General features: G+C 46.3%; 1 protein-coding gene across 1 annotated transcript in view; it reads right to left on the bottom strand.

Moving 5' to 3' along the window:
• Window positions 1-24,004, bottom strand: part of LOC118785859 (protein diaphanous homolog 3-like) — a 287,218-nt gene that overhangs the window by 187,773 nt on the left and 75,441 nt on the right. The window contains exons 6-13 of the mRNA XM_036540806.1: window positions 17,657-17,731; window positions 17,473-17,542; window positions 14,246-14,382; window positions 13,568-13,673; window positions 3,606-3,716; window positions 3,008-3,126; window positions 2,523-2,639; window positions 239-357 (exon numbers count right to left, since the gene is read on the bottom strand). Of these exons, the coding sequence (XP_036396699.1) occupies window positions 239-357; window positions 2,523-2,639; window positions 3,008-3,126; window positions 3,606-3,716; window positions 13,568-13,673; window positions 14,246-14,382; window positions 17,473-17,542; window positions 17,657-17,731 (854 nt within the window). The remainder of the gene's footprint in view (window positions 1-238; window positions 358-2,522; window positions 2,640-3,007; window positions 3,127-3,605; window positions 3,717-13,567; window positions 13,674-14,245; window positions 14,383-17,472; window positions 17,543-17,656; window positions 17,732-24,004) is intronic.

Genomic DNA, 24,004 nt, shown 5'->3' with positions numbered 1-24,004 from the left:
GAGACAAAGAGACAAGGAGACAGGGAGACAGGGAGAGACAAAGAGACAAGGAGACAGGGAGACACGGAGACACAGAGCGACAAAGAGACAGGGAGAGACAAAGAGACAGGGAGACACAGACTTAGGATACAGCTGGAGTCCACACACACACGCGTGCGCACACGCACGCGCACATGCATACACACAGAGACAGCCTCAACGTACATGCACACGCTGTGTGAAACACATCCAGTCTCACCTATGAGGTGAGTGAAGTCCACGTCCAGCCGCTTTCGGTAAGAGAAGTCTGGATCGGTGCCGCTGCGATGGAGCACGATCTGAGAGACGCACTCGTCTATAATCCTGAAGTACTGAGGCCTGGAACACAGGGGGGACCGTTCGGCCCACTGGTTAATTCATCCACACATCTACATGAACAAACGTGCTTTAAGCGGCCACAGCTGAATCTGAATACAGTATGTTAATCAAATGTAGCGGGGCATTACCCATGATACAGCAATTCTGTACCCACAAGTACCCCTCAGCACGACACCGCCATCTCTCCAGGAGTCCAAATTCTCAGGCACTTTTCACCCGCGACTGCATTCGACACAGATAAATCTCCTCTCCAAATCCATTCCGCTCAGACAAGAGGTGACGGGTGAAAAAGTATGAGCGTTTTAAGAGCATTATTAGCTTAGTTATACAGAGCAGAGATGAATCTCACCTCCTCAATAGACCCCCCCCCCCCCCACTCCCCTCCCCTCCCCACACACACTCCACACCCAAAGACAAACTGGCCTCATTCCACGCAGCTCCGGAACCTTCATCATACTCTGCACGTCACTGTCAGCGTCAAATTAATGGCCATTTTATTCCTATTTGCCTCGCAATCGCGGCCTGGGAAAGGCCAGCGCTTGTTTTAATGTGTCCAATTACAATCCTGACGGCCAAGGTGGAAAGGTTGAAAAGACCTTGATTTCAGATAAGAATTTAACACGACACACCATAGCTTGCGGTAGTACAACACAATTTATGGCGCTCAGACAAAATCAATAAGGAACACTGCCCACTCAATCTCTGGGGCAGGACAATCCAGCATCTGGACACACCTCTCGTTTAAAGCCGCTCACCTCGCCACTGTCGAGCACGGTCAGGCAGCGCCGTGATTTAGGCCGCACTTTAAGGAGGGCTTACCTCTCAAAGAGATTACCTGCCAGCGGAGAGACCGGGGCTGGAATGCCAAGGGAAAGCAGAACCACCACCAAATTAACATGTGTTCATTGCGGCTCGTCTACACCACACCTTAGCCCTGTGGGTTAGCGCTGACCAGAGCATTTCGCTGTTTATTTAATCTATGCTAATATGTATGTGTCACTATGTTTTGCGTTGTTTACAGCTTTTAGCTGTTCATTTATATAAATATGTATGTCTCACTATGTGTTAGCACTGACCAGACCACTTCCCTGCTTATATATACATATATATATATATATATTACATGCAACATATGGACAAGATCCTTGCACTGTTATGTGCATCAGAAAGCTCCTTACACACCCATCCATGAGAAACCGGATATGCTGAAACTTTGGTGGCAAAATCTAAATGCAGTAGGCAGTGCTTTCTGCACAGATGTTTGGTGTAACATATGGCAGGACTGAAGCACAGAAACATTTCCTTACTGTAAGTGGCAAGTTAAACGCAGCCAGAATATGATATCACCTGTCTAATTCTTGCTAAGGTGCGGTTAACTAGGTTACATTTGAGAAACTCTTTTCTTTGCCATTATTTATGCAGAGCGTCTTCCTGGCTACAGGTGCATTTTAACAAGTGATACACTGTTACGCTCATAAGCAGACTTGCTTTATGACAATAACAGATGAGGGGTGAACTGGCGCACTGAATCACTGTAATCAGTAGTCATAAAGGCAGCGCTGCTCTGCTCCAAACCTACTTTAAAACTTAATACTTTAAATGAGCAACATTTTAAAGCTAAAAAGACACGCTCAATCAGATCCGCTAATTGGCGCGTCTGCAGAATGGGTTTTGAAAATTATTCCTCATTCTTCAGATCAGAAACCTCCTCTTTCCCAGCCGTCTTCAGGTTGAACTCGCAATTCAGCGGCGAGAAAGCAAACATGAAAAGCACTTTGAAAAGTAGCTTTAAAAACTCCGGACGATCACAGGCTCGGGGAGGCGGCGAGATTAAAAGCAGCTGCATTCTCTTTGTTGGCCAATGTCATTCAGAGGTTTTCTCTGAGAGCGCGGGGCTGAACGGCTCATTTCCTGCGCGGCGGTTACGCAACCCCGAGGAGGGAACAATCGGCCCCCGTCTGAGCCCCCGTCACCTCTGGCTCTCCGCAAAGGTCTCTGGCGCTCGCCCGCTCTGCGCGCCAGGATCAAACGTGTGTTTCTTGGAGGGGGGGGGGGGGCGGCTTTCGTTCCCGCCGGAGGTCGCGGCGCGTCTCTCTCTGGAGGCCCGTCCCCGGGCCAGGCCGGGCCGGGCAGGGGCGGGGGCGAGGGGCGAGGGCGAGACTCACCGGACGAAGTAGTCGTTCCGGACGAGCATGAGGTGCTGCAGGATGGAGAGGAAGTGGCCCTCGGCGCTGGTGTTCTTCACCGTGCTCACGACCATGTTGTAAACGTCCCCCACATCGGTAAGCTTCGTTAAGGAAGAGAGGGCAACACAGCAGCAAAGAAGCACGCAAACTAAACCCACAGCATGACGGCAAAGGATGTCACAGAAAAGAATAAGAAAAAGACCTCTATTTGGCAGCTGATGTATTAACCGATAAATTATTAACTGATTAAATGGTTAATTGAATAACTGATTAATTGATTAAGTTATTAAATACGGGCACGGACAGCATCTAGTAGGATATAAATCAGGCATGGGAAAGGATGGTGACACAAGAGGGCTTAACACAAAATTTAAACAAACAAAACTTTCAACAGGCTCCGTGAAGGCACGTCACGGCGGGCCACATGATGGCTGCCTGGGAAGGGCTTATGGGAGAAAGGATATTCCAGCTCGCCCTTAATGTCCTCCAGTCTGTGGAAGAACTCCATCATGTCCTCCTCCTTGTGTTCGTCGTGCACCCGCAGCTGAATGTCCAGCGCGTCGCTCCTGATAGCATTCAGACGCTGAAAGAGCAGGAGAAAAAAGGTTCAAAGAAATAAAATGCTGAAAAAGAAATCTAATCAAAGTCTCCAGTGTTGTTTACCTGCATTTTTTTTAAGGGTCTGTAAAGAGGCAGGTATCAAATTCGATTCTATTCCACTACTCTGCCTGGAATCAAAGCTGAAGTCCGGCTTCTAGTTTGAATAATAAATCAATCTCAAATCAGTCTAGCCGCCCTCCCTCCGCACACATATCAGTAGAAAGGCCGTGGTCATTTCGCCGGGTTGTTTGTTTAGCTGGTTGCATGCCTTGTTTGTTGTTGATGGAGTGTAAATGCACTCAACCCAAGCCGGGCAGGAAAGCTCCTCTTGCATGTATCGATTCCGACGTGCGACCCCCTCTCCAGAATCTTAAAAAAATCCTTCGGAGAGGCATTTCATAATATTTCACCGCGGTTGAACAACTCATTTAAATATTAATAAAGAAGGTACAGGGCGCTTACCGGCAATATCTCCCTCAGTCCACACCGCATGAATTCATTCCTGATGTGCATTCTGAAGTCCAGCTCATCAGGAGATGTGACCAGGGCGTTAATGAGCTGCATGCAGGCAACCTGGGGCAGATAACATTCACAGGCTCACTTTCAGCACAAAGCACTTCTGAACGTGTGTCAGTGTGTGTGTGTGCGCGTGTGTGGACATGCATTTTAAGTAACAGGGACATGCATTTTAAATAACAGATTTTCACCAGGCAGAGTGGAGGCATGACTAATGCATGTCCATTTTTATTGTCAGAAGCTGAGCTAAACTTTAATATTTATGCAATGAAAGGAAACTCGGGGGCTGCAGGTGGACAGTCTGAGGGAGAAAACCTTCCCCCCCATTGTTATGTGGTAAAGCATGTCTAGGAGTTTTGTGGCTGAGCATATCTTTGTGCTGTTGTGGTAGGGCATATCTATGAATTTTGCAGTAAAGAGTATCGATGCGTTGTGTGGTACAGCACATCTATGCCCAATGGTAGAGAATAAGAGCAAATCTATGCCTTCTGGAAGCACGGACTGCATCTGTGAGCTCTGTCAGCGTATCTTTGACCGCTAGTGTACATTGGCTGTACTCAAATAAACATATTTATTACCAGTCCATTACCCTTTTAACTTGTTTCTTCCAGCCTGAAAAATAAAAAAAAGCTGATAAATGTGAGTGAAATGTGTTTTGTTGAAGATTACAGCCGCATTCCGTTTGAACAGGACGCCTCTTTTAGCATGACTCAGTGATTTGAAACAATTTAGAGTGCCGTATCTCGAAACCGTCTCATTTCCTGCTAGTATCTGCACAAAAAGCACACACAGACCGACACAAACACAGACTGCAGTTTGATGTGGGGTGCAAAGAGAATGTTGGCGCTTTCAGTATTTTCCCCTGTGTTAAAACTGTCCTGTCATTCACAGAAACAGTCCCCGGTAGTTGTAGGCACATACAACATTCAAACGGCACAGATGCATTTTATAATGATCTGTATAGCAAACATCATTATGGTCAAGATCACATCTGCCAGGTCACACTATTTTAAGAGCATGTTTAATAACTATTTATTAATATGTTACTACCAGCTAACTACATAGTAGTACATGATTGTTTTTTCCATTGTTGATAAGATAATAAGTGGTAAATGGATCATAAGATTTCTCTTTCAATCCTTTGAAAGACATTTATATTTACTGTTTATTCTTTTATAGATATTATAAATAATATTTATAATTATTTTGAAAACAACTGACATCAGGAACATTTTTAAAACTGTGATTCTGAAATTATTTCACACTCTGAAATTGAAATTAACACCTTTTAAAGAGCTGCTCACTGCCACTTGAAGAAAAAGGACAGCAGTTACTAAGGGAGTAACACTTGTCCACTTTTTGTGTCACCCTGTGTAATAAGGTGTAATAAAGTAAGTACTTTCAGTTCACTAAATGAATTCATTTGAAATGTGACACTGTAAATGTGTATCTTTATTATCAAACCAAGCGATCAAGTGAAGGGTTTTCTCCAGCGTTTTCTTTAACAATGTGTGGTCGAACACACAGAGACTGGAATGGCATCTTTTTTGCTGAGGGCAAAGCACCTGACAGCACTGTCTGACCAGGTGAAGTGAGCGCGCGTGGAGACTTTCACCCATTCCCGCCTGTAATTATCGTGCATTTGAATAACAATGAATAGCAGTGAACAGGGTTTGCGGCCACACCGCCCGTGCTCGAGCGCACGTGAGGATCACGTAGGGATCTATCTGTCCCACAGCTCCGGGGCCAGCCGCAGCTATAGCTGCATTATGTTAATACTGGCTGCTGCGCTTTCTCTCTTTTTTTATTTTTTTTTTGAAGCTTCTTTGCGCTGAAGACCAGATTGCACGCCCCTCTGATCAGCCTCCTCTGTGAAGCACCTGTAAAACGACCTCTGCATCGCTCCGCTGCCCTTGAAGCTCAGGCCCCGCCGGATGATCAAAACAAATTCCTCGCGGGTCGTGCATTTCAAAAGCTCTCCTACGCTCAAGCATTTGCGTGAGAGCAGCCTTGGGCTCGGCCTATGAGCTCCCCCCCCCCCCCCCGTTCCTCTCCGCGGATCTCCATCAACAATATGAGCACAACCGTCTGAGCAGCGTTTAATAGGTCATCCAGCTGAGAAGAGCCTTCCAACGGCCTAAAGATCGGCAATATATGAATCGATCTGCTCTCTGGATCTGCGGAAGAAGTATTTGCAAAAATACTCCATTCTGCGCGAACTTCATCAGCAGCATCTAGGGATGGCCCGTAAATAATGGATAAAACATTGCAAATGTTAAAGATTAATGTTTCCCTATAACATGAATAAAATGTATCCCCCCCCCCCCCCCCCAATGAAATACACGACTGCACGTATTGCAGAATCCAGCGCTGCAGAATTACTCATTCTTTGCAGAAACATGAATAAGATATATTTCAAACAAATACATTGGAGAGAAATTGTATTTATCACTTAGATTTTACCTTTAAACGCAGTGTCAGCTTGGTGTGATTACCAGCGAAGATGACTACATCAGCAGGCAGAAATGATACACACTTTTTTCATACTATCTGGGGACCCAATCTCTCCCAACTTTCTACCAATCCAATGGACCGTGTTGAAAAGACAGAAAAGTCTCTCTGAAATAACCGAGCCTCATCTTCATTCCGCAGGTTCACCTTGACGGTGCCTTTTTTTCCTCAGTGCCAGGAGGGATTCGCTTGGAATTCAATACGTACTATTTGACTATTTATATGTACTAAGTTATTAAGGGATCATTACTATTAATCGTTCGTATTGGTATGCGTTACTGTGCAGGTGCCCCTTAACCAAGTAATCATTAACATCCATGTCGGCATATAAAATTTCTTGTTGGCTCCGCTGACTTTGTCTACATCTGCCCCGAGTTCTTCAACCAATTTCAGTTCTCTCGCTACGCTACAAAGAGCGTCAGGCCTTCTACGCCCCTCAGCGCTCACTCTACGGCTTTAGAGTCCAGCAGGCTGTACCCTTAAGTGTCTGTATTTACAGTTATGGCCTTAAACACCCTTAACGTCCAGCGACGGGGAGTGGCGGCGGGGGTGGTGCCGCCGCAGGTCAAGCGTGAAATCCCGTTAACGGCGCGCGAGGATGAGAACGCGCGCATGAATAAATGATGCCCGGGGTTAAGAGGGATCAGGGTCATCTATTAACAACGGCGAGGAATAGCCTAAAGTATCAATAAAACATAACAAAGGGCCGTGAGCGCCGCGCGGCTGCCTAATGGAGGCGATCTGTTGTCATAAAGGACTCGCTGCGCTGGCGCCGGCTCCTCGCGGGGGGGGGGGGGGGGTTTCTGTGGAGGAGGACGCGCGTGGCTGTAAGGTAATCTCTGGCAGTACGGCGTCGTACGGGGCGGGCCGCGCGGTTCATGAATAAAAGATGCCGTTTGATAAGGGCAGCGTCACGTTCGGCGGGAAGGGGGGGGGGGGGGACGGCCAGGCTCCCTTGCTGGCGGAACGGCTGGGAAAACAGCCAGCAGCGTTTGATTTCCTCTCTGGACAGAGTTCAGAACCCGCTAATATTTCTGGGCTCGCTGGCGGGAAGGAGGGAGAAATAAAAAAAAAAAAAAAAAAAAAACATTTGAGGGAAAACATGTCAGTTCCGTTTTATTATTTACTTCCCCGTGGAGGTCAATATAAACCCCATGTACGTCGAGGGCGGTTTCAGAGACGCGGGCTGTGCATTCCCACGCAGACACTTTAAGGCCTCGCCGCTGACTGAGGGACGTCAGTCCTGGAAGGACACCTTCCCCGGGCATGACAAAGCTTTACACCATTACAAATTTCTGGGGACAGACCCTGCGTCGCAGTTATTGTGCGGCGTACTTTATGAATGCCTTCGCTTGCCAGGCCAATCGCGGGACTGTATTGTTCTGGTCTGGACGAGCACTCGAGCGCCGCCCACACACCTGGTCAGGGTTAAACTCAATGGCCCAACGGCCTGCAGCCTCTGAGTGCTTTTCCAAAGACTGCCAAGGACAGTGTTGTTTTACTCTCGCCCGGGCTGATTGGTTTTGGAGCGACGTCTCGGCAATGATTTCTGACTGCAAGCTGCGGATAGCGTGGACACTCCAATAGAGACTACTTACAGAGGTCAACAGCGGGACCAAGACATCTTTCTTGCAGATGAATTAAACAGATTATGATTATTATCACTGTCACCCTTATCCCTGTTGCCATTACTGCTGTCATCGTTATTATTACTGGTGTGATTAACACCATAATTAACCTTGTTAATGTTAAATCTACAATTTAACAGTTAAATACATCTGAAATCATGGGCATATTACAGCAAGAACACTACCAGGACCGATAGACTCTGAAATATGATGTATATATTTATACTATGCATTATCACTCTCTGTGATATGTAAAAACGGAATGAAGAAAGTTCAAGGAAAGTTCATAATGTATATGCCATTGTGTATTTGGGGGAAAAAAAAAAAGTTTTAAGGTCAGATTGCAGACTAGAGTTTTCTAGCAAGTATGCATGTAATGCATGTAAGTTGCGCTGGATAAAAGTGTCTAATAATAATGTAATAATGTAACAATTCTGCAGATTGGATCTGAGTCGTGACTTCACTGGTTCTCGTTGCAGACACTCTGCTCTGTTTTCAAGGTCAGTAGAAGGTAACAGCTGTGACCTTTCTGACTTTGTCTGCGTTTACCTGGGTAACGGGGTGTCAAATGTCCTTCACGCGAGTGCCGGTCTCCATTACAGAGACCACGGACAAGAGGGAGACAACCTTCCAGATTCTGCCATACCCAAATCATTCTGTCCTTCACAAAAAAGCACGATTCCTCTGAAGCTCGCGCGTGCTGTTGGACCTTCAGTGTTACTCCCTCAGATTCTAAGTCCAAGCGCCAGAACGGTCAGAGTAGTTTATTGGCTGATGACTTTCAGAAACCCTTCCAACTGGGCAACTGTTCAGAGGGGAAAAAAAAAAAACACATAAACAGGAACTATTTAAAGAAAAAAAAATAAACCTGTAAAAGCAGACATAATATTTAAGAGGTACCACATGCTTGACTGCTAATAAAATGTGTGAATTAATGGTCTTCACTGCTGAGAAAAGCAGTGGAGGGCATTGGTACTAGTGCCAAACAATCTCCAGAGATGCACCGCATCCACAAACATTCCACTAGACACACTGCCTGCCCACGCATACCGCTAGATACTGTGTGTCTAAACAAGCCTCCGCACACAAAATGCCCAAGCACACAACCACACATTCCCAAACACACCATGGTGCAACACCAATAGGCACAATGAGTCCCCAAACATGCAACATACCCACACATATTTCCTAAACACACAACACGCATCATTCCAAAACACAGCGGCCAAAAACAACAAGCAGATCGCATCCCCAAAACACACCACGTCCCTGAAACGAAGCACCAAACACACCACATCCTAAACAGGAAAACGCGACATCTCACAACATACCAACAGGCACACTGCGAGCCCGAACACCACCAACAGCTGTGCCAAATGCAAACGGCTCAGCTAGCAGGCCCCAGCCGCCTGAGCAATGCTGTCCTTTAAGCCTCCCAGGGGGCTGCATCACGCTCGCTCCTCCTCAAGGCTGACGCGTTCTCCTGCAACTTTCGGCTCGTGTCGCTATCCGCCGGCCCCTTTATTTTAAGTTTCCATTAATCTCCTGTCATACGAATTTGTCTCCATCCAGCTTTATTTCTGGCTTATCTGAGCCCGACACGGAGCAGGGAGACGTTCGCGCTCGCAGGCTGAAGGACTCTTGCGGAGTTCTGCATGGATGGTCCTGCAGTAATTGATTAATCGCGCCTGCCGATAAGAGGATCTGCCCTCAGTAAAGGAACCATGGCAACCTCGATACGGTGGCCAAGCAACCTGTCCTACCGCTTAGGTTCAAAAACCAAAAAAAAAAAAAAAAAGAAACTGGAAATTGTGGCAGCGGAAATTCTTCAGTTTATTTATTCAGTTGTGTCTAAACACAGGTGGAATGGAAGGACAAATGATGCAGGACCACCCCCCCTTAAAAAAACAACCCTACTGGCAGCGAAATCCATGTGAGCTCAGTGACCGTCACACCAAGCAGCAGCCCCCTCCAGGGCATCACTGCATTCTATCTCTGACAGTCAAGTGGCCTCCGAGGACAGCAGACAGTGGCTTTCCAGCGTGACCTCCGGGCAGCGACGTCGTCTCCTTCATTAGAGAAGACCGTTTTCATCACATGGCCAAAGCCGGCAGAGGACCACGGGTCAAACCCACATCTCCAGCTCACGCTATTACAGTCAAGTCTTGTTTTTTTTTCCCCTCTTTTCCTCAAACCACGTTACAAATTGTCGCGTTATCATTACAACACAGCCGCCCGTCACAGGCCGGCAAACAGAAATGATTACATCAATAAATAAAGGCCCGCCGGGCGCTTCATTATTTACAGGTGGGAAGTGCTGGATGGAGTCCCTGTCACTGATGAGCGCGGTGAGGAGACTCTCCGTCTGCGGCCTTTTGAGCGCCGCAGTGAGAGGACCTGGCCCCCACGCGGCGGGAAAGGTCAAGCCTCCGCGGCCGCGGCACAAATGATCACACACACCAAGGCGGCTGATGTCGGCGGGCCTTCGTGCACTGTCGCCACTTCCGTCAAATTAAAGCGCGGCTTTCTCACGTCCATCATCGCGAATGAAACTCGTAACTTTCCTCTCTTTTTTTTCCCTCCCCACCGCGACAGCCATATGGCAGTCAGCTGGACTTATTATCTGCGGTTTCGACAGTGTTTTACTCAACACTTGCGGCTTGCCTTGCAGCATTATATAAGAGCAGGCCTTAAAGCGTCATCTGTTCTGAGTGTAATCAAAGTTAAGGGCTGTAAAGTCACGTGTTCTTGAGCCTGTCCTCACAGTACAAGACAGAGAAGCGAGTCTGTCTCATTCCATGGTCTTTGCCCATCGCAGGTGTAAGCTGTGACCACTAAGGGATCATCAACTGTGAACTCTGTGGTCCACATATCCAGTCAATACATGAGAGATCGACAGTAACTGAATAAAAATAACGAAAATTTTTGGTGGGAGAGCAAAACAAAGACGCTGAACCTGAATCCCCTGATTTTAATTATAGTCTCCTTAATTAGAGCTGTCACAATGGGGAAGCTCCCTTCAGAAAACCTCCCCGGAATGAGTGTTCAATTTGAGGTACACTCATGCCCCAGCTGACAAAAGACTTATTTATTTTTAACAGTAGTTCAATCAGCATTTATTTATTGCATCTGCAGCTGCTGTCACAATAACTTCCGACACGAAAGTTGTTGTGCTGGACACAGATGTCTTCATTTGTTACGCAACAGGTTGGTAACAAAGGATGTCACAGGTGACTGCAGGCAGGCTGATGGCATGAGACTGTTGGCAGGTATGACCGAGGTGTGCTCTCTTCCTGCCGTGGCGTTTACATAGTCAAGCTGCAGCTGAAACATTTGTGGGAACATTTTGCGAACATAATCCAAACTGGAACTCCCATAATAACAGTCATAGATAACAGTACACAATATAGTAGATAACGGCAATCTTTCATGGCCTTTTATTACTACAGTTATCCCTCTAGCTCATCAAAGCAGCTGTATATTCATGAAGGGGAGTCTTCAGTGGCTGGCAGATTACCATAATCAACCTAACATGCGATGTGTCTCTGAGACTCAGCAGAAGGGCTAGCTTGAGGAAATGGACATCATTAAATAAGCCTTGTCTGGGGGCATCGGGCTGGGCCAAATTCAGAGCCAAACCCACTGATCTTTGTAGCTTGTGTTTATCAGCTTGTTAGAGTTAACTGGGTGACTCAGATTCAGACTCAGCCTATCCCTTACCTCCTTAGCCACACAGACTTTGCCATCCATCTCTAATAACAACAGTGCAATGCTGTTTCCTATTCAGCAAGCACACAACTAATATCTGACCATGTCACCACGTAACATGCAGTTGGCTTTCTAGGGGACCGTATAGCTACAAAAAAGATTAACATTTATCGCCTGTAGCCAGTTAACTCATAAGTAAGACTCCATTACCTTGCAGACTAAATGCCACAAAAAGCTATATTATAAAATCAAAAATGCTCTATAATCCCCATACTCCTAATACAGTATTTGACTACACACTGTAGTAAATGTATGAACCTCCAAGCTATATCTGAAAAGTAGCTGGCTAACATTTTCTTGCTTGCAATAACTTGTGCATTGCTAACAGGGTCCTCATAACAAGACCTGGTTTAGATTTAGCAAGATGAAGCTTTTTATCTAACTTCTGCTCAATCCTGCAAGCCATACCCAGAGACTGCATGTCATTTTGGACTAGGAGCAAGTGTTAATAGTAAGTGGATAGCTATCTGGGGTACTGCATCACAGCTGGCTACTTAGTTATGTCGTGCTACCTAATTTGGTGCTCCTCAGTACCTCTTCCATGCTAAATCACATCATCATAACTCTGCCAGCAGACAGGCAGTTCAGGACCCTGGGCAGCGCTGGGATCCTGAGACCCAGCTGCAGGACCCTGGAGAGCGGCACTGTAGAAATTCTCCAGACCACACACCTCCCAGAAACGCTGAGAAGAGACAATTCCCGGCAAGTCAAGGAAATCAGCTGGGGAGTTGAAAAGAGACTGGTGCCCTCAGTCGGAGAGCTTTGTCCTTCCTGTGCTGTGCACTAACGTGCACTAACGCGCGCGCGTGCGCGCATGTGTGTGTGTGTGTGTGTGTGTGTGTGTGCGCGTGTGTGCGTGTCTCTGTGTGTGTGAGAGAGAGAGACCTTTTCTTGTTTCAGAGTCTGGCTGAGACACTCCCCTTCTTTCCTCACACAGCCTGTCCCTGTGGAAAGCCGGCTGCCTCCCCCCAAGGCAACCACTAGCCCCTGCGCACCTTATGACTCCACTTGAGTGCTCACTGGTTTTGCTTTCTTTTTATATACAATAAACACCCCTTTTGCCTTAAATCTCAGTTCAGTGTGCTTCTGTGCTGCCCCGCCTGTGCCATCATGCGCTATGCGCTAGCCACACTAGCTATCTCTCACTCCATAAGATGTCATTTTGCCAACAGCTGCTATTACCAGAAACCATCCTTATTTTTAACCTATGAATCAGAGGAATTTAAAATAAAATTTAAACATATATATTCAGAAGCAAGAGCAGGAGCAGTGCTAAAATGTAACGATATTACAATGCAAATGACAGTCTCCCACTATTCAACACATACAAGAAAGCAAACATGATCAGAATGTATCAGAAAATTTCTGAATCCTATACACTGGCCTGCCATTTTGGACATGAATACCTTGGGTTTTTTCTACAAATAAATCATTAATTGTGTAATTGAAATCTTAATTTGTATCGCTGTAAAAACTAAGACAGCCCACCCATATTATAAATATTCCCCTTTGCACCTTATGGAGCAAACAGGCGGCGGTAGGTCTAAAAACCAGCCGCCATGCATTGCTAAACCACCCCTACCAGGTTCTGTGGAAACCTGACACCAGCGATGGGGGGTGAGCTTTTAAATGCAAGCGCCAGCTTGTCATAATTTCAGCTGCTCCATTTTACTACAGTCAATTCAAACCATCAGTCCTGAACCCAACCCGAGTCAATAATGTGGAAATTGCAACAACCTAGTCTAAAAGGCCAGAGCGAATACGAACCTGTCCTTTTCAAAAAAAAGAAAAAAGGTTATTTTTGTTTACGATTGCTATTGGTGACCCGACAGCACGGGAGGGGGGGGGGGGGGGGGGGACCATTTTCCAAGTGGGCAGGTAGAGAGGACTGTTTTCAAAAAGTATATGTTTGACATTTCATCCAAAGAGTGATAATTTTGCTGTGAAAACAAAAAAGCTGGAGTGCTCAATTTCGGCGCGGATGGCCAGCCTTGCACTTACTTGTAATTGCACGGAGCGATCGCGGAGACCTTCAACAATGGGGCTGAACCTCTCAATGCTCCTCCGCTCCCCTGCAATAGTTATGGCTTCAAGGACCTTCTCCAAACTAAATGGGAAAATGAAACGCATGAGTGCACAAATGGCAAATCTAAATGCAACACATTCGTCTTCACAATTGGCCGCTTTTTTTTTTTTTTTTTTTTTGGGGGGCTTTGTGTGTTTCTCGTACGAGCCGTCTCAACTTTGATTTGTTTTTTTTATATTATTATTAATGCCTACATGAAAACTTGCCAGGTTCACTCCCTTTCAGCGGGAAAATAGGCAGAGTTGGTGTTTATCCCTGACTTTTGCTTTTGTTGAGTTCCTGTGTGTCTGCGTTCGCTTGGCGTTTTCAAGGTAGCGCGAGGGGGGTTTTAGCTGCACTGACACTGCATGGAGACACGGTGTAATAAAAAGAAACACACACAGAATATAAGAAAAAAAAAATAGTATCAATAAAATCAATCAGACCGGTGGGACTGATCAATGCTGACCCAGCCGGAGCAGCGTTTGTTGATTCAGAGTGTGGAAACCTGATCACCCCAGAACGGCTTCTGTGCATGGAGACGGCGGCGGAGGGTTTTGGGAGGTGTGCGGGGGGAGGGGGGGGGGGCAGGAAGGGATGCGGGGGGGACGTACGTGTTCTCCTCGCCCACGATGCAGATGGCCGACAGCAGCTTGACCGCGTCCGTCATCATGGCGGGCTGGCTGGGGTCCATGGCCTGGGCCAGCAGCGTCAGGCTCTTCTCCTCGCTCAGGATCCTCTCCAGGCCATACTAGGAGCACAGCGTCGCGGTGACGTTACGGCAACGTCGTAGCGACGTTCCCGCAATGTCACGGCAGCGTCTCAGCAACATCTCGGCAATGTTACATTCATGTCATGGTGAGATAACTGCAAGGTCATCTTACCATCCTGGAAACATCACAACAACATTATAGCAATGGCACAGTCATAGATAAACAAAAATCAGACACATCACAGAAACCTCACAGCAACATATATATTGCCACAGGTGTGCTAATATCTACAGTTAAGCACACTTATGCCCTACATTTGCCTGGTTTCAGCAACCTCTGTATGAACCCTTTTAAAATAATAAATGCACTCTGAAGCTCACAGTTATTTGTCCTATTTAATGAAGGCATTAGACCTGATTCCCATGGTAACCAATCAATCACAAATATTCACTCCCCGTTACAGAGACCACGGGAACCGCGTGCACAAGGATTCACGGTGTTCATGTTCTCACAGTGTACCACACCATGTCAGTCACGCACATAGTTCTGTGCGTCATACTGTGATGGGTATTGCATAAGGACCCCCGCTACGCAATCATCATGCACTCTCTGCCTCCAGAGTCCCTTATTTTCAGCCAATCAGGTTAGCAGATTGGCACATCATTTGAGCCCTCCTGTTCCAAGCTACAGTGTTTGTGTGTGATTTAAACTTCAAACTTAAAAGTCAAATTGGAGAGCTCGACTTTTTTTTCCCCTTTGTCTAACAGAGAGGAACAACCTACCGTCTTATGAATAATAAAAACTATTAAAATAATATATTTAACATGCTCAGCCGGGTATATTGGACTTGATGCAATAATGCCGGGGACGGCGGAGCGCGACCGAATGTTTTAGGTTCCCCCATGTGCAGGGCGGGGTGACATTTACATGGCTGACGAATTCAAGGACGGGACGAGCCGAGCGGGGCCGCCCTTGGAATAATGAGCACGGATCTTTAGGGGCGATGGAAGCGAGGGGGCACCGAGGTGGACACGCCGGGCCCCGTAGCCTGGAGGAGGGAACAAGTTTGAGGCGTCTGTCCCACGGAGAGATGTGTCCTCCCCGCCCCCCGGCCTCTTTATGGGGGTTTGCGTTTGCTCAATGACAGCTACCCGCTGCGTGTCTACTGAAACTACAGAGAAAAGACACACTGCCCAAGAGCCTTTTCTCGTAAAAGATTCTCCCACTTCCAGGTCTTCCACTATGGCGGAAAAGCAGGCTGCGAACACCACTATTCAGTTCACCCATTCTGCATTATTCTTAGGAGAAGACCATATTGAAGGGATTGTTTCCAAGTGCACTCTATTCCACTAATAGACTTTTCTGAACCAGCTTTGTGGGTTATTTTTTCTTTTAATTCAGCTTAAAAATTCTATGAAGTTGTTTTGTTTGAATTATGTTTGTTTCATTATACTACAGGTCCCAATGTTCCATTTCAAAAGGCCCCTCTACAAACCAATAAATTGTTCGCGATTACTACAAGAACTGTTCATTTTAACTGTCAATTGACAAACACGTTTTCTTCACTGAGTCTTAATTTTTTTTTGTCGTCGGTACTGTACCAACAGCTGGCTGAGTGCACCTGGTCATTGTGTCTGAAGGGAAGATTTCCCAGAATGCCGAGGGAGGAGAGCAAGGTCTAGGATTCAGGTATTCCTCCGGGTGCGCGCGGCGCTCGCAGATCCGTTGTCACGCCGGATTATGCATTACCATACAGAGAGCCTATGTATGTCTGCAGGATTTATTTCTCCACTAAACATGTGATCCCCTGTCTCCCGCACGCTCTTAAATCACTCCTCTTCCACACTCCCTGGAACGGCGCACGCATTAGCAACAGCACAGGGACGCACCTGCCTGTGTCTGTGCGCTTCCAGCCCCGCTGCAGTAGGTTAAAGCCAACAGGGCAGTTAAGCCCCCCCCATTCGTTTCCGTCAGAAGGGAAGCGCCGAACGCGCGCTCGCGGTACGTGATAAGTCGTCGCGTTCTGGGACGGAATAACACCGCGGCTTAAAGGGAGGGCCGCTCTCCGACGCCGGAGGCTGGAGATGCCGCGGACAGGCACTCGGGGCCGAGAATCTTCCTCGCAGCGGGACGGAGCGAGATCACAGGCCCCGCCGCCCGGCCCGCTCTAACAGGCGCGGCGAGCCGCGTTAACACACTCCTGGCCCGGCTGGGTGCGCTGCCCCCTCCCCGCGTGCTCAGAGCAGCATTTCCTCCTCATTTCCTCTAACGTAACGTTTCCTCTGATCACTTCATGGCTTCAACTGGGCGGAATCCTATTAGCTTGCAGGTGAAATTACCTCTGGATCACCACTAACGCGCCAAAGATGGAAAACAAGCCACGGGTTGTGCTAAAATCTCCTTAAAGGAACAGGTGATGTCAGTCCTAACTTTGATGCTCTTAGCATGCACTGATTATGAGAAAAATTGAAGAAAGATTGCAAGAGTCTTGCAACATATACCAATAAGTGATACTGTACGTACTAGTTCAAAGTGTAAGCAGTGAACTATTACATACAATACCAATGTCACAGTGTAAGAACCTGCAGCTGAGATTTTCCAGGTTCAAGGGTCACTTCAAACTTTCCAGATTGTGTGTCTCTCTCATCTATTCTCCAAGGTGGCGCTCCTATTGCTTGCACAGTTCACAATTTAAACACAATTTAAAAAAAAAATCTACTGAAGACATTCTTATTTAATACTTTGCTCAAAGGTGTAACAGCAGCTTGGGCCTTGAACCTGCAGCACTTTGGGTACAATTGTAACCACTCAAGCACAGTGGCACCTCATATAGCGTGTCTCTTTAAACCTCTGTAAAGCCTTATCTAAGGGTCAGCCAGTTCTGCCTCTCAGACTCTCTTACGGTGAAGAGCACGGTATGGAACAGTGCAAACCTTCAGGTAATTACTTCTGTCAGAAAACTCATCACTAAGACATTATCACATAAAAAACAGATGTATGCCAAACACCAATCCTCCACATCCGTGTTACATTAGGAGGCACTGGAAGGGGAGTATAATTAAAAAGGAAGAAAATATCCTTTCAAGTGACGGCATGGTCCCCAGGGCCGAGCGGGAGCGTCACGCTACCTTGTTGTTCATGAAGGCTTTCAGGCATTGGATCACTTTGTGCTGGCTCTTTCTGTCCACGCTTTCCGGCCTGGAAGAGACGGGGGAGAGGGAAGAGGAGCGTTTAGGGGGGGGTGCGACGAGCCTCTGGCGGCAGAAAGGCAGAGATGCGGGCTCCCGCGGGGCGGGGGCGGGACACGCTTACTGTTTCCTGTGGAGCAGCCTCTCCAGAGTGTCCAGCAGCAGACCCAGGCCTTCATGTCCAAAGCTCTGCACCCAGCTGTGAAAAAACGAAAAACAAAACACGGGCCATTAATAACGTCCCCATTCGTCACTTGCACGTTCGGAGCGGCTTCTCTAATTCTATCTCTGTCTGGCCGTCGTACATCACCCAGGTGGGGGCTCTGCGTCGGCAGCGGTGAGTCCGGCCCCCTCCTTACCTCACTTTAAAACGCTGAGATCATAAATGCATTTCTATATAAATGCAATCATTAACGTAATTGCACGCTCCATTAGCGCCGAGACAGAACATTTAAATGTTTAACCATGTGATCACCAAACCACCTAGAACAGTAGGTTAAATATAGAACAACAGATGGGAGAAAAAGTGTTTTAATGGTTGTCAGTAAGATTCAGTAATGCCTAGGCATAAAATAACATAACTCACTGAAATTCTTTCATTTTCCCGTACAGAAGTAGAGGTGTCTTAGCAGAGCTGTTCCTTATGAGTGTAACATCGGTCTGGTAGCTCTCTGGAGAACGGCAGTAGCTGTGCTTCGTACTTCCTGAGTCAAAAGCCAACCAGCAGCTTTTACCATTTATCAGTCTTTTCAGATTTGACTGCAAGTCTGTGTTTGCACGGAGCTCCAGTTCTGTGATTCATTATTCACATGAATATTCAAGTTGCCCACAGCCCCACCACACTCTCCTGCCTGATGGCTGAAGTTAATCAGGGTTGGGTGTTAGTACTTGGATGGGAGACGTGCTGCGAAAAGCTGCTGGGTTGCTGCTGGGAGTGGTGCGATTCCCTGTTAGAGGTGTCTTAACTGCGAAGAAGCTGGCTGTTAATCCTCCCATAAAAAAAGGGTTAGTGCATGAAAACACAGGGATAGAGATTCGCAAAGATGCATCATTCATTATAAATACAAATATAAAATCGGCAAACATGAAAGGCTAAAACGGATAAGACAAGGACTATGATGTATGAAAACCAAAGAGAAAAGCATCCCTCCCCAGTTGCTGATCTTGCTCTCTTTTACGTCAGAGCCCACCACTTACAGGCTGGTGAGTGTGACTTCTCAATTAAACAATCCCCCAATTAGCCTGTTAATAGGTAATTACCTACCAGCTGCAGAAGAACACATGCTTCCATGCGTTTGCTTACTGCAAAGTTTTATAAAGAAAAACACAGTCACACTGTTTGCTGTTGGTAGTTTTTCATACATGTCCAGATGTATCCATCAGGCTTATGAGTCAGATAAGTCAGGCTTTAGTAGCAACTCTGACGGATCACAAGCTCTCCTACGGCTGTGTAAATAAACAGGCTTTAAGGCTGGGTAAAAAGCGCTGCCCCAAATTAGGCCTCGTTTGTATAAGCAATGCTGTTTAGACTAAAGTATCTTAAGGAAAATCTCAACATCAGAGCGCATACTTCAGTTTCAAACCAGTTAAAAATCCTTTTAGTGAAATTTTGATTGGTGATCTGAAATTAATGTGACAAATTACTGATTTCATCTTTCAAAATTAGAACAAAAGAGCACTTTTTTTTATAAAATACATAAATTGTCTCTCCTCTTGCAGGCATGATTTGCAGCAACACACCAAATTAACATTGCTGGACTTGATATTTGCTGTATGGGCCGTTTTGTCTGCCAATAATGACAAACGAACCGTCCAGCCGGCAGACCGGGTACATCATTCGCAGTATCTTCACTGGGCTCTTCAGCTTTCCCATTAGGCCGTTATTCAGCCACGTGGAAACGTCCGTACACATGGTCAGCAGCAGACACGAGGATCAGCTTATCTCCGGGACACCTTTCTCTGCTGATAAACCGCATCATTCCCCTGACAACCGGGGCACGAGCCGTGTCACTCCTGTTGAGTGTATGAACTGTTCATAACAGAAGCCCCGCGCAAGAGAGCAAAGGAGCGTGGGTACTCGGTGTTTGTAAGAGGTGTGAACGATGGGGAACAGTTTGCGTGGCACTCCCTTTCTCCCCCCTGCAGCGTGAAATAAAAAGAGGACAGCCAGTAAGCCTTGACAAGCCCGCATTCGTTGGGCTCCTTTAAGTGGCCCCGGATTCCTGGAGATATATACGTTTCCCTCCCCTGCAGTAACGACAGGTGTAGCAGATTATAGATGTTTGTTTTCATCCACTGGAACAAACACAGTCTTGTTTCTAGATGAGTGTGGTTTTGGCTGGGAGCCTGCAGGAATGCGCGTGGTGCAAACGCCTCATCCTCGTAAAGGGGAGGGGGGGGGGCGCTGCAGAGGTGGCACGAGAACGAACATGACAGGCCTTAACCAGCCGAGGTTAAAAAAAAAAAAAAACCCACACGCAGAAGCGGAGATAAAACCGAATTCATTAAACAGAGCCGCGTTCCACTTCCTGTCACATCTCTCTTCTGTGACAGGTGGGCTTACGTTACCAAGGAGAAGGAGGGGAGGGGAAAAAAAAACAGTAGTTTCAGAGAGGAAGTCAAGGGAGAAGTGAAGTCCACCTGGGCGACGTGACCAACCAGACACTCTGCAAGTGTAACACCAACAGTCAAAACAGCGCTGTTTAAAAGGCTCCAGGGGTGCCCCCTAGCTGCCAACATGTGTTCTGCAGGAGCACATTTTTAGTTCAATAACTCTGACTTGCTTATCCTTTTACCAAGCCTTATGATATCCTCCCTAGGTGTTGGCCTTCACTGAGTCCTGTTTTAAAAAATACAAGGATAAAAATTTACATTAAGTTGCAGCATTCAGGTGTAGTTACACAAACAAATGTAGTAGCAAGAATGCAACTTCATACCCTTACGAATTAACTACGCTGTAATTGGCATTTATGGGTTCAGTAAGTTGGTTACACTGAGTAAATAATTTGTAAAAAAAAGAGTCATTACCATTACACAGTAACTGCACTATAATCGCTATTTACTGGATTCAGAGACTTAGGTAGCTACTGTAATTATATAACACGCAACTACATGCAATTACATAGTAAGTACAATGTAATATGTAGTTAACAATATAAATGTAAACCAAAGCATAGAGTGTAAAAGTAAAAAGTAAAAATGTGAAGTGTAGCCAAACGCTGTATCTGTATTCAGTCAGTTGTGAAGCTTACATGCAGAACCAACTTGAGCAGGACTCCCAGGCTTCACTGAAAGCTTGCACATAGATTATTCCTAACACAGACATCGATGGAGCGCAATTTCGCATTTGCATCTTGAATTAAGCCAGAAGTATTTAAAATGAAGCTGTCATTTTTCTTGTATTTTTCCCCCTATATGTTTGCCTGTCATTGTTTCCCATTGCCATGGTAGGACTTCTGATCTACATGCATAGACACAACATCACAACACTAATGCTTTTCCTGACACCAATGTATGCAGCACATGAAGTCAGTCTGCTGCAAATGTCCATTTCAATTGACTTGCACAATGGCTTTAAGGTTTCCTGAAAATACATGATACAAAAACACACACACACACACACACGCAAACTTCTGAAATATTCATGTCACTCTGTAATTCTTTTTTTCCAGCATTTTATGGAGTTATTATTCTGCAAAAAAATGGAAATGAGCGACCTTGTCAAATAATGCAATAACCCAAAAAATTAATTAGAGATTTAGAAAGCACAAAGCTCACGGCTGTAACCCTGAACTCAAATAGAAGTAAAGAATAAACAGGCTGGCTGGAAACGGGCATCCAGGCTCGTCTTTTCCACCGCCTGGATCCCATGTTAACATTCTGCTATGAGTGCACACAATGCTGTAGGAGCAACAAATTATAGAGGAATCCCTCCCAGTTTAACACTCTATTTACACAGCAGAAACAGAACTTCTTGTCTTGCTTTCATTCCATCCTCTGCCTAGGGGGTCTGGTTAGTACGGGTTAGTCCTGGTGCTGTGTGCAGTCCTGTGCTAGCTAGGACCGTTAAACCACGCCCCTTCAAGAATGTTCATAACAAGCTAGTGAATCCAAACACTTACGGCTTCAACAACGGCAGGGCCATAAACTTTCAGTGTGAAGCATACGCAGCTGAATATCTGGTCCTTATGAAGGGAATATCTGTGGTAGAAACCTGAAGGTAGCTTACACTGAGTGCAGTGAAATCCGCCAAAACCCAGGCACCGGAGGACAAGCCACTGGTTTCCACAGGACATGTACAGCTCAGGGTCGGGGCTAGTTGCGCGGGTACACAGGACGGTAAGGGGATAAGGCACTTTAGAGATACATGGCCTCTGCGTTAAACAACTTAGAACAGGTGCTAGGATGTGTGACAGCAACAGAAGGCAGAATGGTGATTAAAAGATATCGTCCGTTTACATGGAGATGTAATCAGACTTTATTGAAGATTCTTGCCATAGACTAATATATGCTGTACTCAATTTCATCCAGGGGCGAGGCCCATAAGGCTTAATTTAAATCAGTCTGGAAATCAAAGACACCATCAATACAGGTGGACTAATCCATTTCAGACTTTGCACAGAGACTTTGGGGCCTTCAGCAAACTGAAGCCTTCAAAATCTTTTTAATGCGAAACGCCTTATGTAATCCATTGGCCAATGACGGCTGGCATTCGCACATAACAATTAGGATAGGACTGACAAGGCTTCACAAATTCTTCCGGAAACATTTCTGGCCTGGTGGTCTGTGGATTTTGCTGTACTTTTCCTTTATACCAACAACAACAACAACAACAAAAACACATTTCACCATGCGCTCACAGCCTTGCTCTTCACATGCTAGGGTGCAGCAGTCTCAAGTCAAAACAGAAACAATCCTGAAAGGCACCGAGATGCCCTCCCTTCTAAAGAAGCCTGCCGAAAAAACCGTCAAGGAGTCATTTTCAGAGGCAACGTCAAGAGGCATGGGCGTTCTTCAAAGGCAGAGCTGCAATTTAAGCGGACCACTAGCAGCACCCAGCAAGAGAGAGGCATCGCCATTAACAACCAGACAGTGAGAAGCAGCTCCTCGGCACTTTGTCTCTTGGGACTGGCAGGTGGATGTGTGACATAACACCCTGAGGAAAACACTGCAGAAGTTTTTTCCCCCTCTTTTTAAAAGGCAGTATGAGTGACCACAGAGGACAGAACACAGGCTTCAAACAGGGAATCAAGTGGAAACGGCCCCCATGTTCAACCCCATGGGTCTCATCCCCAATCTCTCAACTCTGCAACTTTGCTCTATATTAGTTTCCATGTAGCAAGTGCTGAAAAATGTGCTGTTTTGCCCTCATTTGTACAGTAACACTGTCACGCTGTTATAATAATGTGCAGTTGCACAAAGTGCACCGCTCTGCTCACCACTGGCTACCAAGTGGTTATTCTTTAACAATGTTGTGTTACTCAGTCATTCCAAAAGAAATTACAGCCTTGTTACACAAGGTTGACTTCACAGAAAGTGCTGACCACAATAAGGCCCCAAAAAAGGCCTCCGCAGCTGATATAAGACCAAGTGCAAGGCACAGGAGGTAAAAAAGTTTTTATTTTTCAGCGCTAACCATCAATGATATATGAAAAAGACCATGTTACCTAGCTATGAGCCAGAATTTTTAAAAGACACCCTTTGGCTATGGTATTTTACAGAATAAACATGTACACTACTGATGGAGCCTGGGCCCGCTATCTTATGTGGGACCGGCCAACATACTATCAGCCTGAAGCATTTTGCTCTGGAAACACCTACCCCTTTGCCTCAGGCATTCCTGATTACATGGAAAAGATTTGGCATTTATTTAGTGGACATAGTAGACTGTATCCAGACTCTGTATGCTGAGGTTCCATGACACAGATGTTTATGGCAGTAATGGGTCAGACCTCAGGGTTAATGTGGTTATTTCTCACCCCAAACAGAGCCTCACTCTCAGTGCTGTACAGGTATGAGAAATACCCCTCTAATCTGTAACCTGGCGGAAGCCACATCTCCGTTACGGTGTAGCTCAGGCATAGCTTACCTACTGAAAAAGTACAGCTGATCTAAAGCTAAGGCGAACTAAGGAGAGTCCCCTAGAGAAACACTTACGACTAATTATACTCCTCTCCACCAACCTCACCATCTGACCTGGGACCAGTGGATGCTGGGATACGTGACCTCGAGAGGTGGGATTGGCTCAGGTCTCAGCTGTGCAACACAGTGTGCAGGATAGCCTTTCAGAGTCCCGTCACACCTGAGAGTGGAGCTCATTTCCCACGTTCCACGCTGTGCAGCAACCTTTGGGTCGCAAGCCCCGCATCTCCTTACCTCTGTGCCACTCTGCTGCCCATGCAACCCCGCTACATTAATAAGGACCGCAAAGAGCCCATCGCGAGACTGCATTACGATCTGAGACAAGCAATTA

Source organism: Megalops cyprinoides, chromosome 11 (assembly GCF_013368585.1).
Source record: "Megalops cyprinoides isolate fMegCyp1 chromosome 11, fMegCyp1.pri, whole genome shotgun sequence".
NCBI lineage: Eukaryota > Metazoa > Chordata > Actinopteri > Elopiformes > Megalopidae > Megalops > Megalops cyprinoides.
This window is presented reverse-complemented; position numbering and strand designations above follow the sequence as displayed.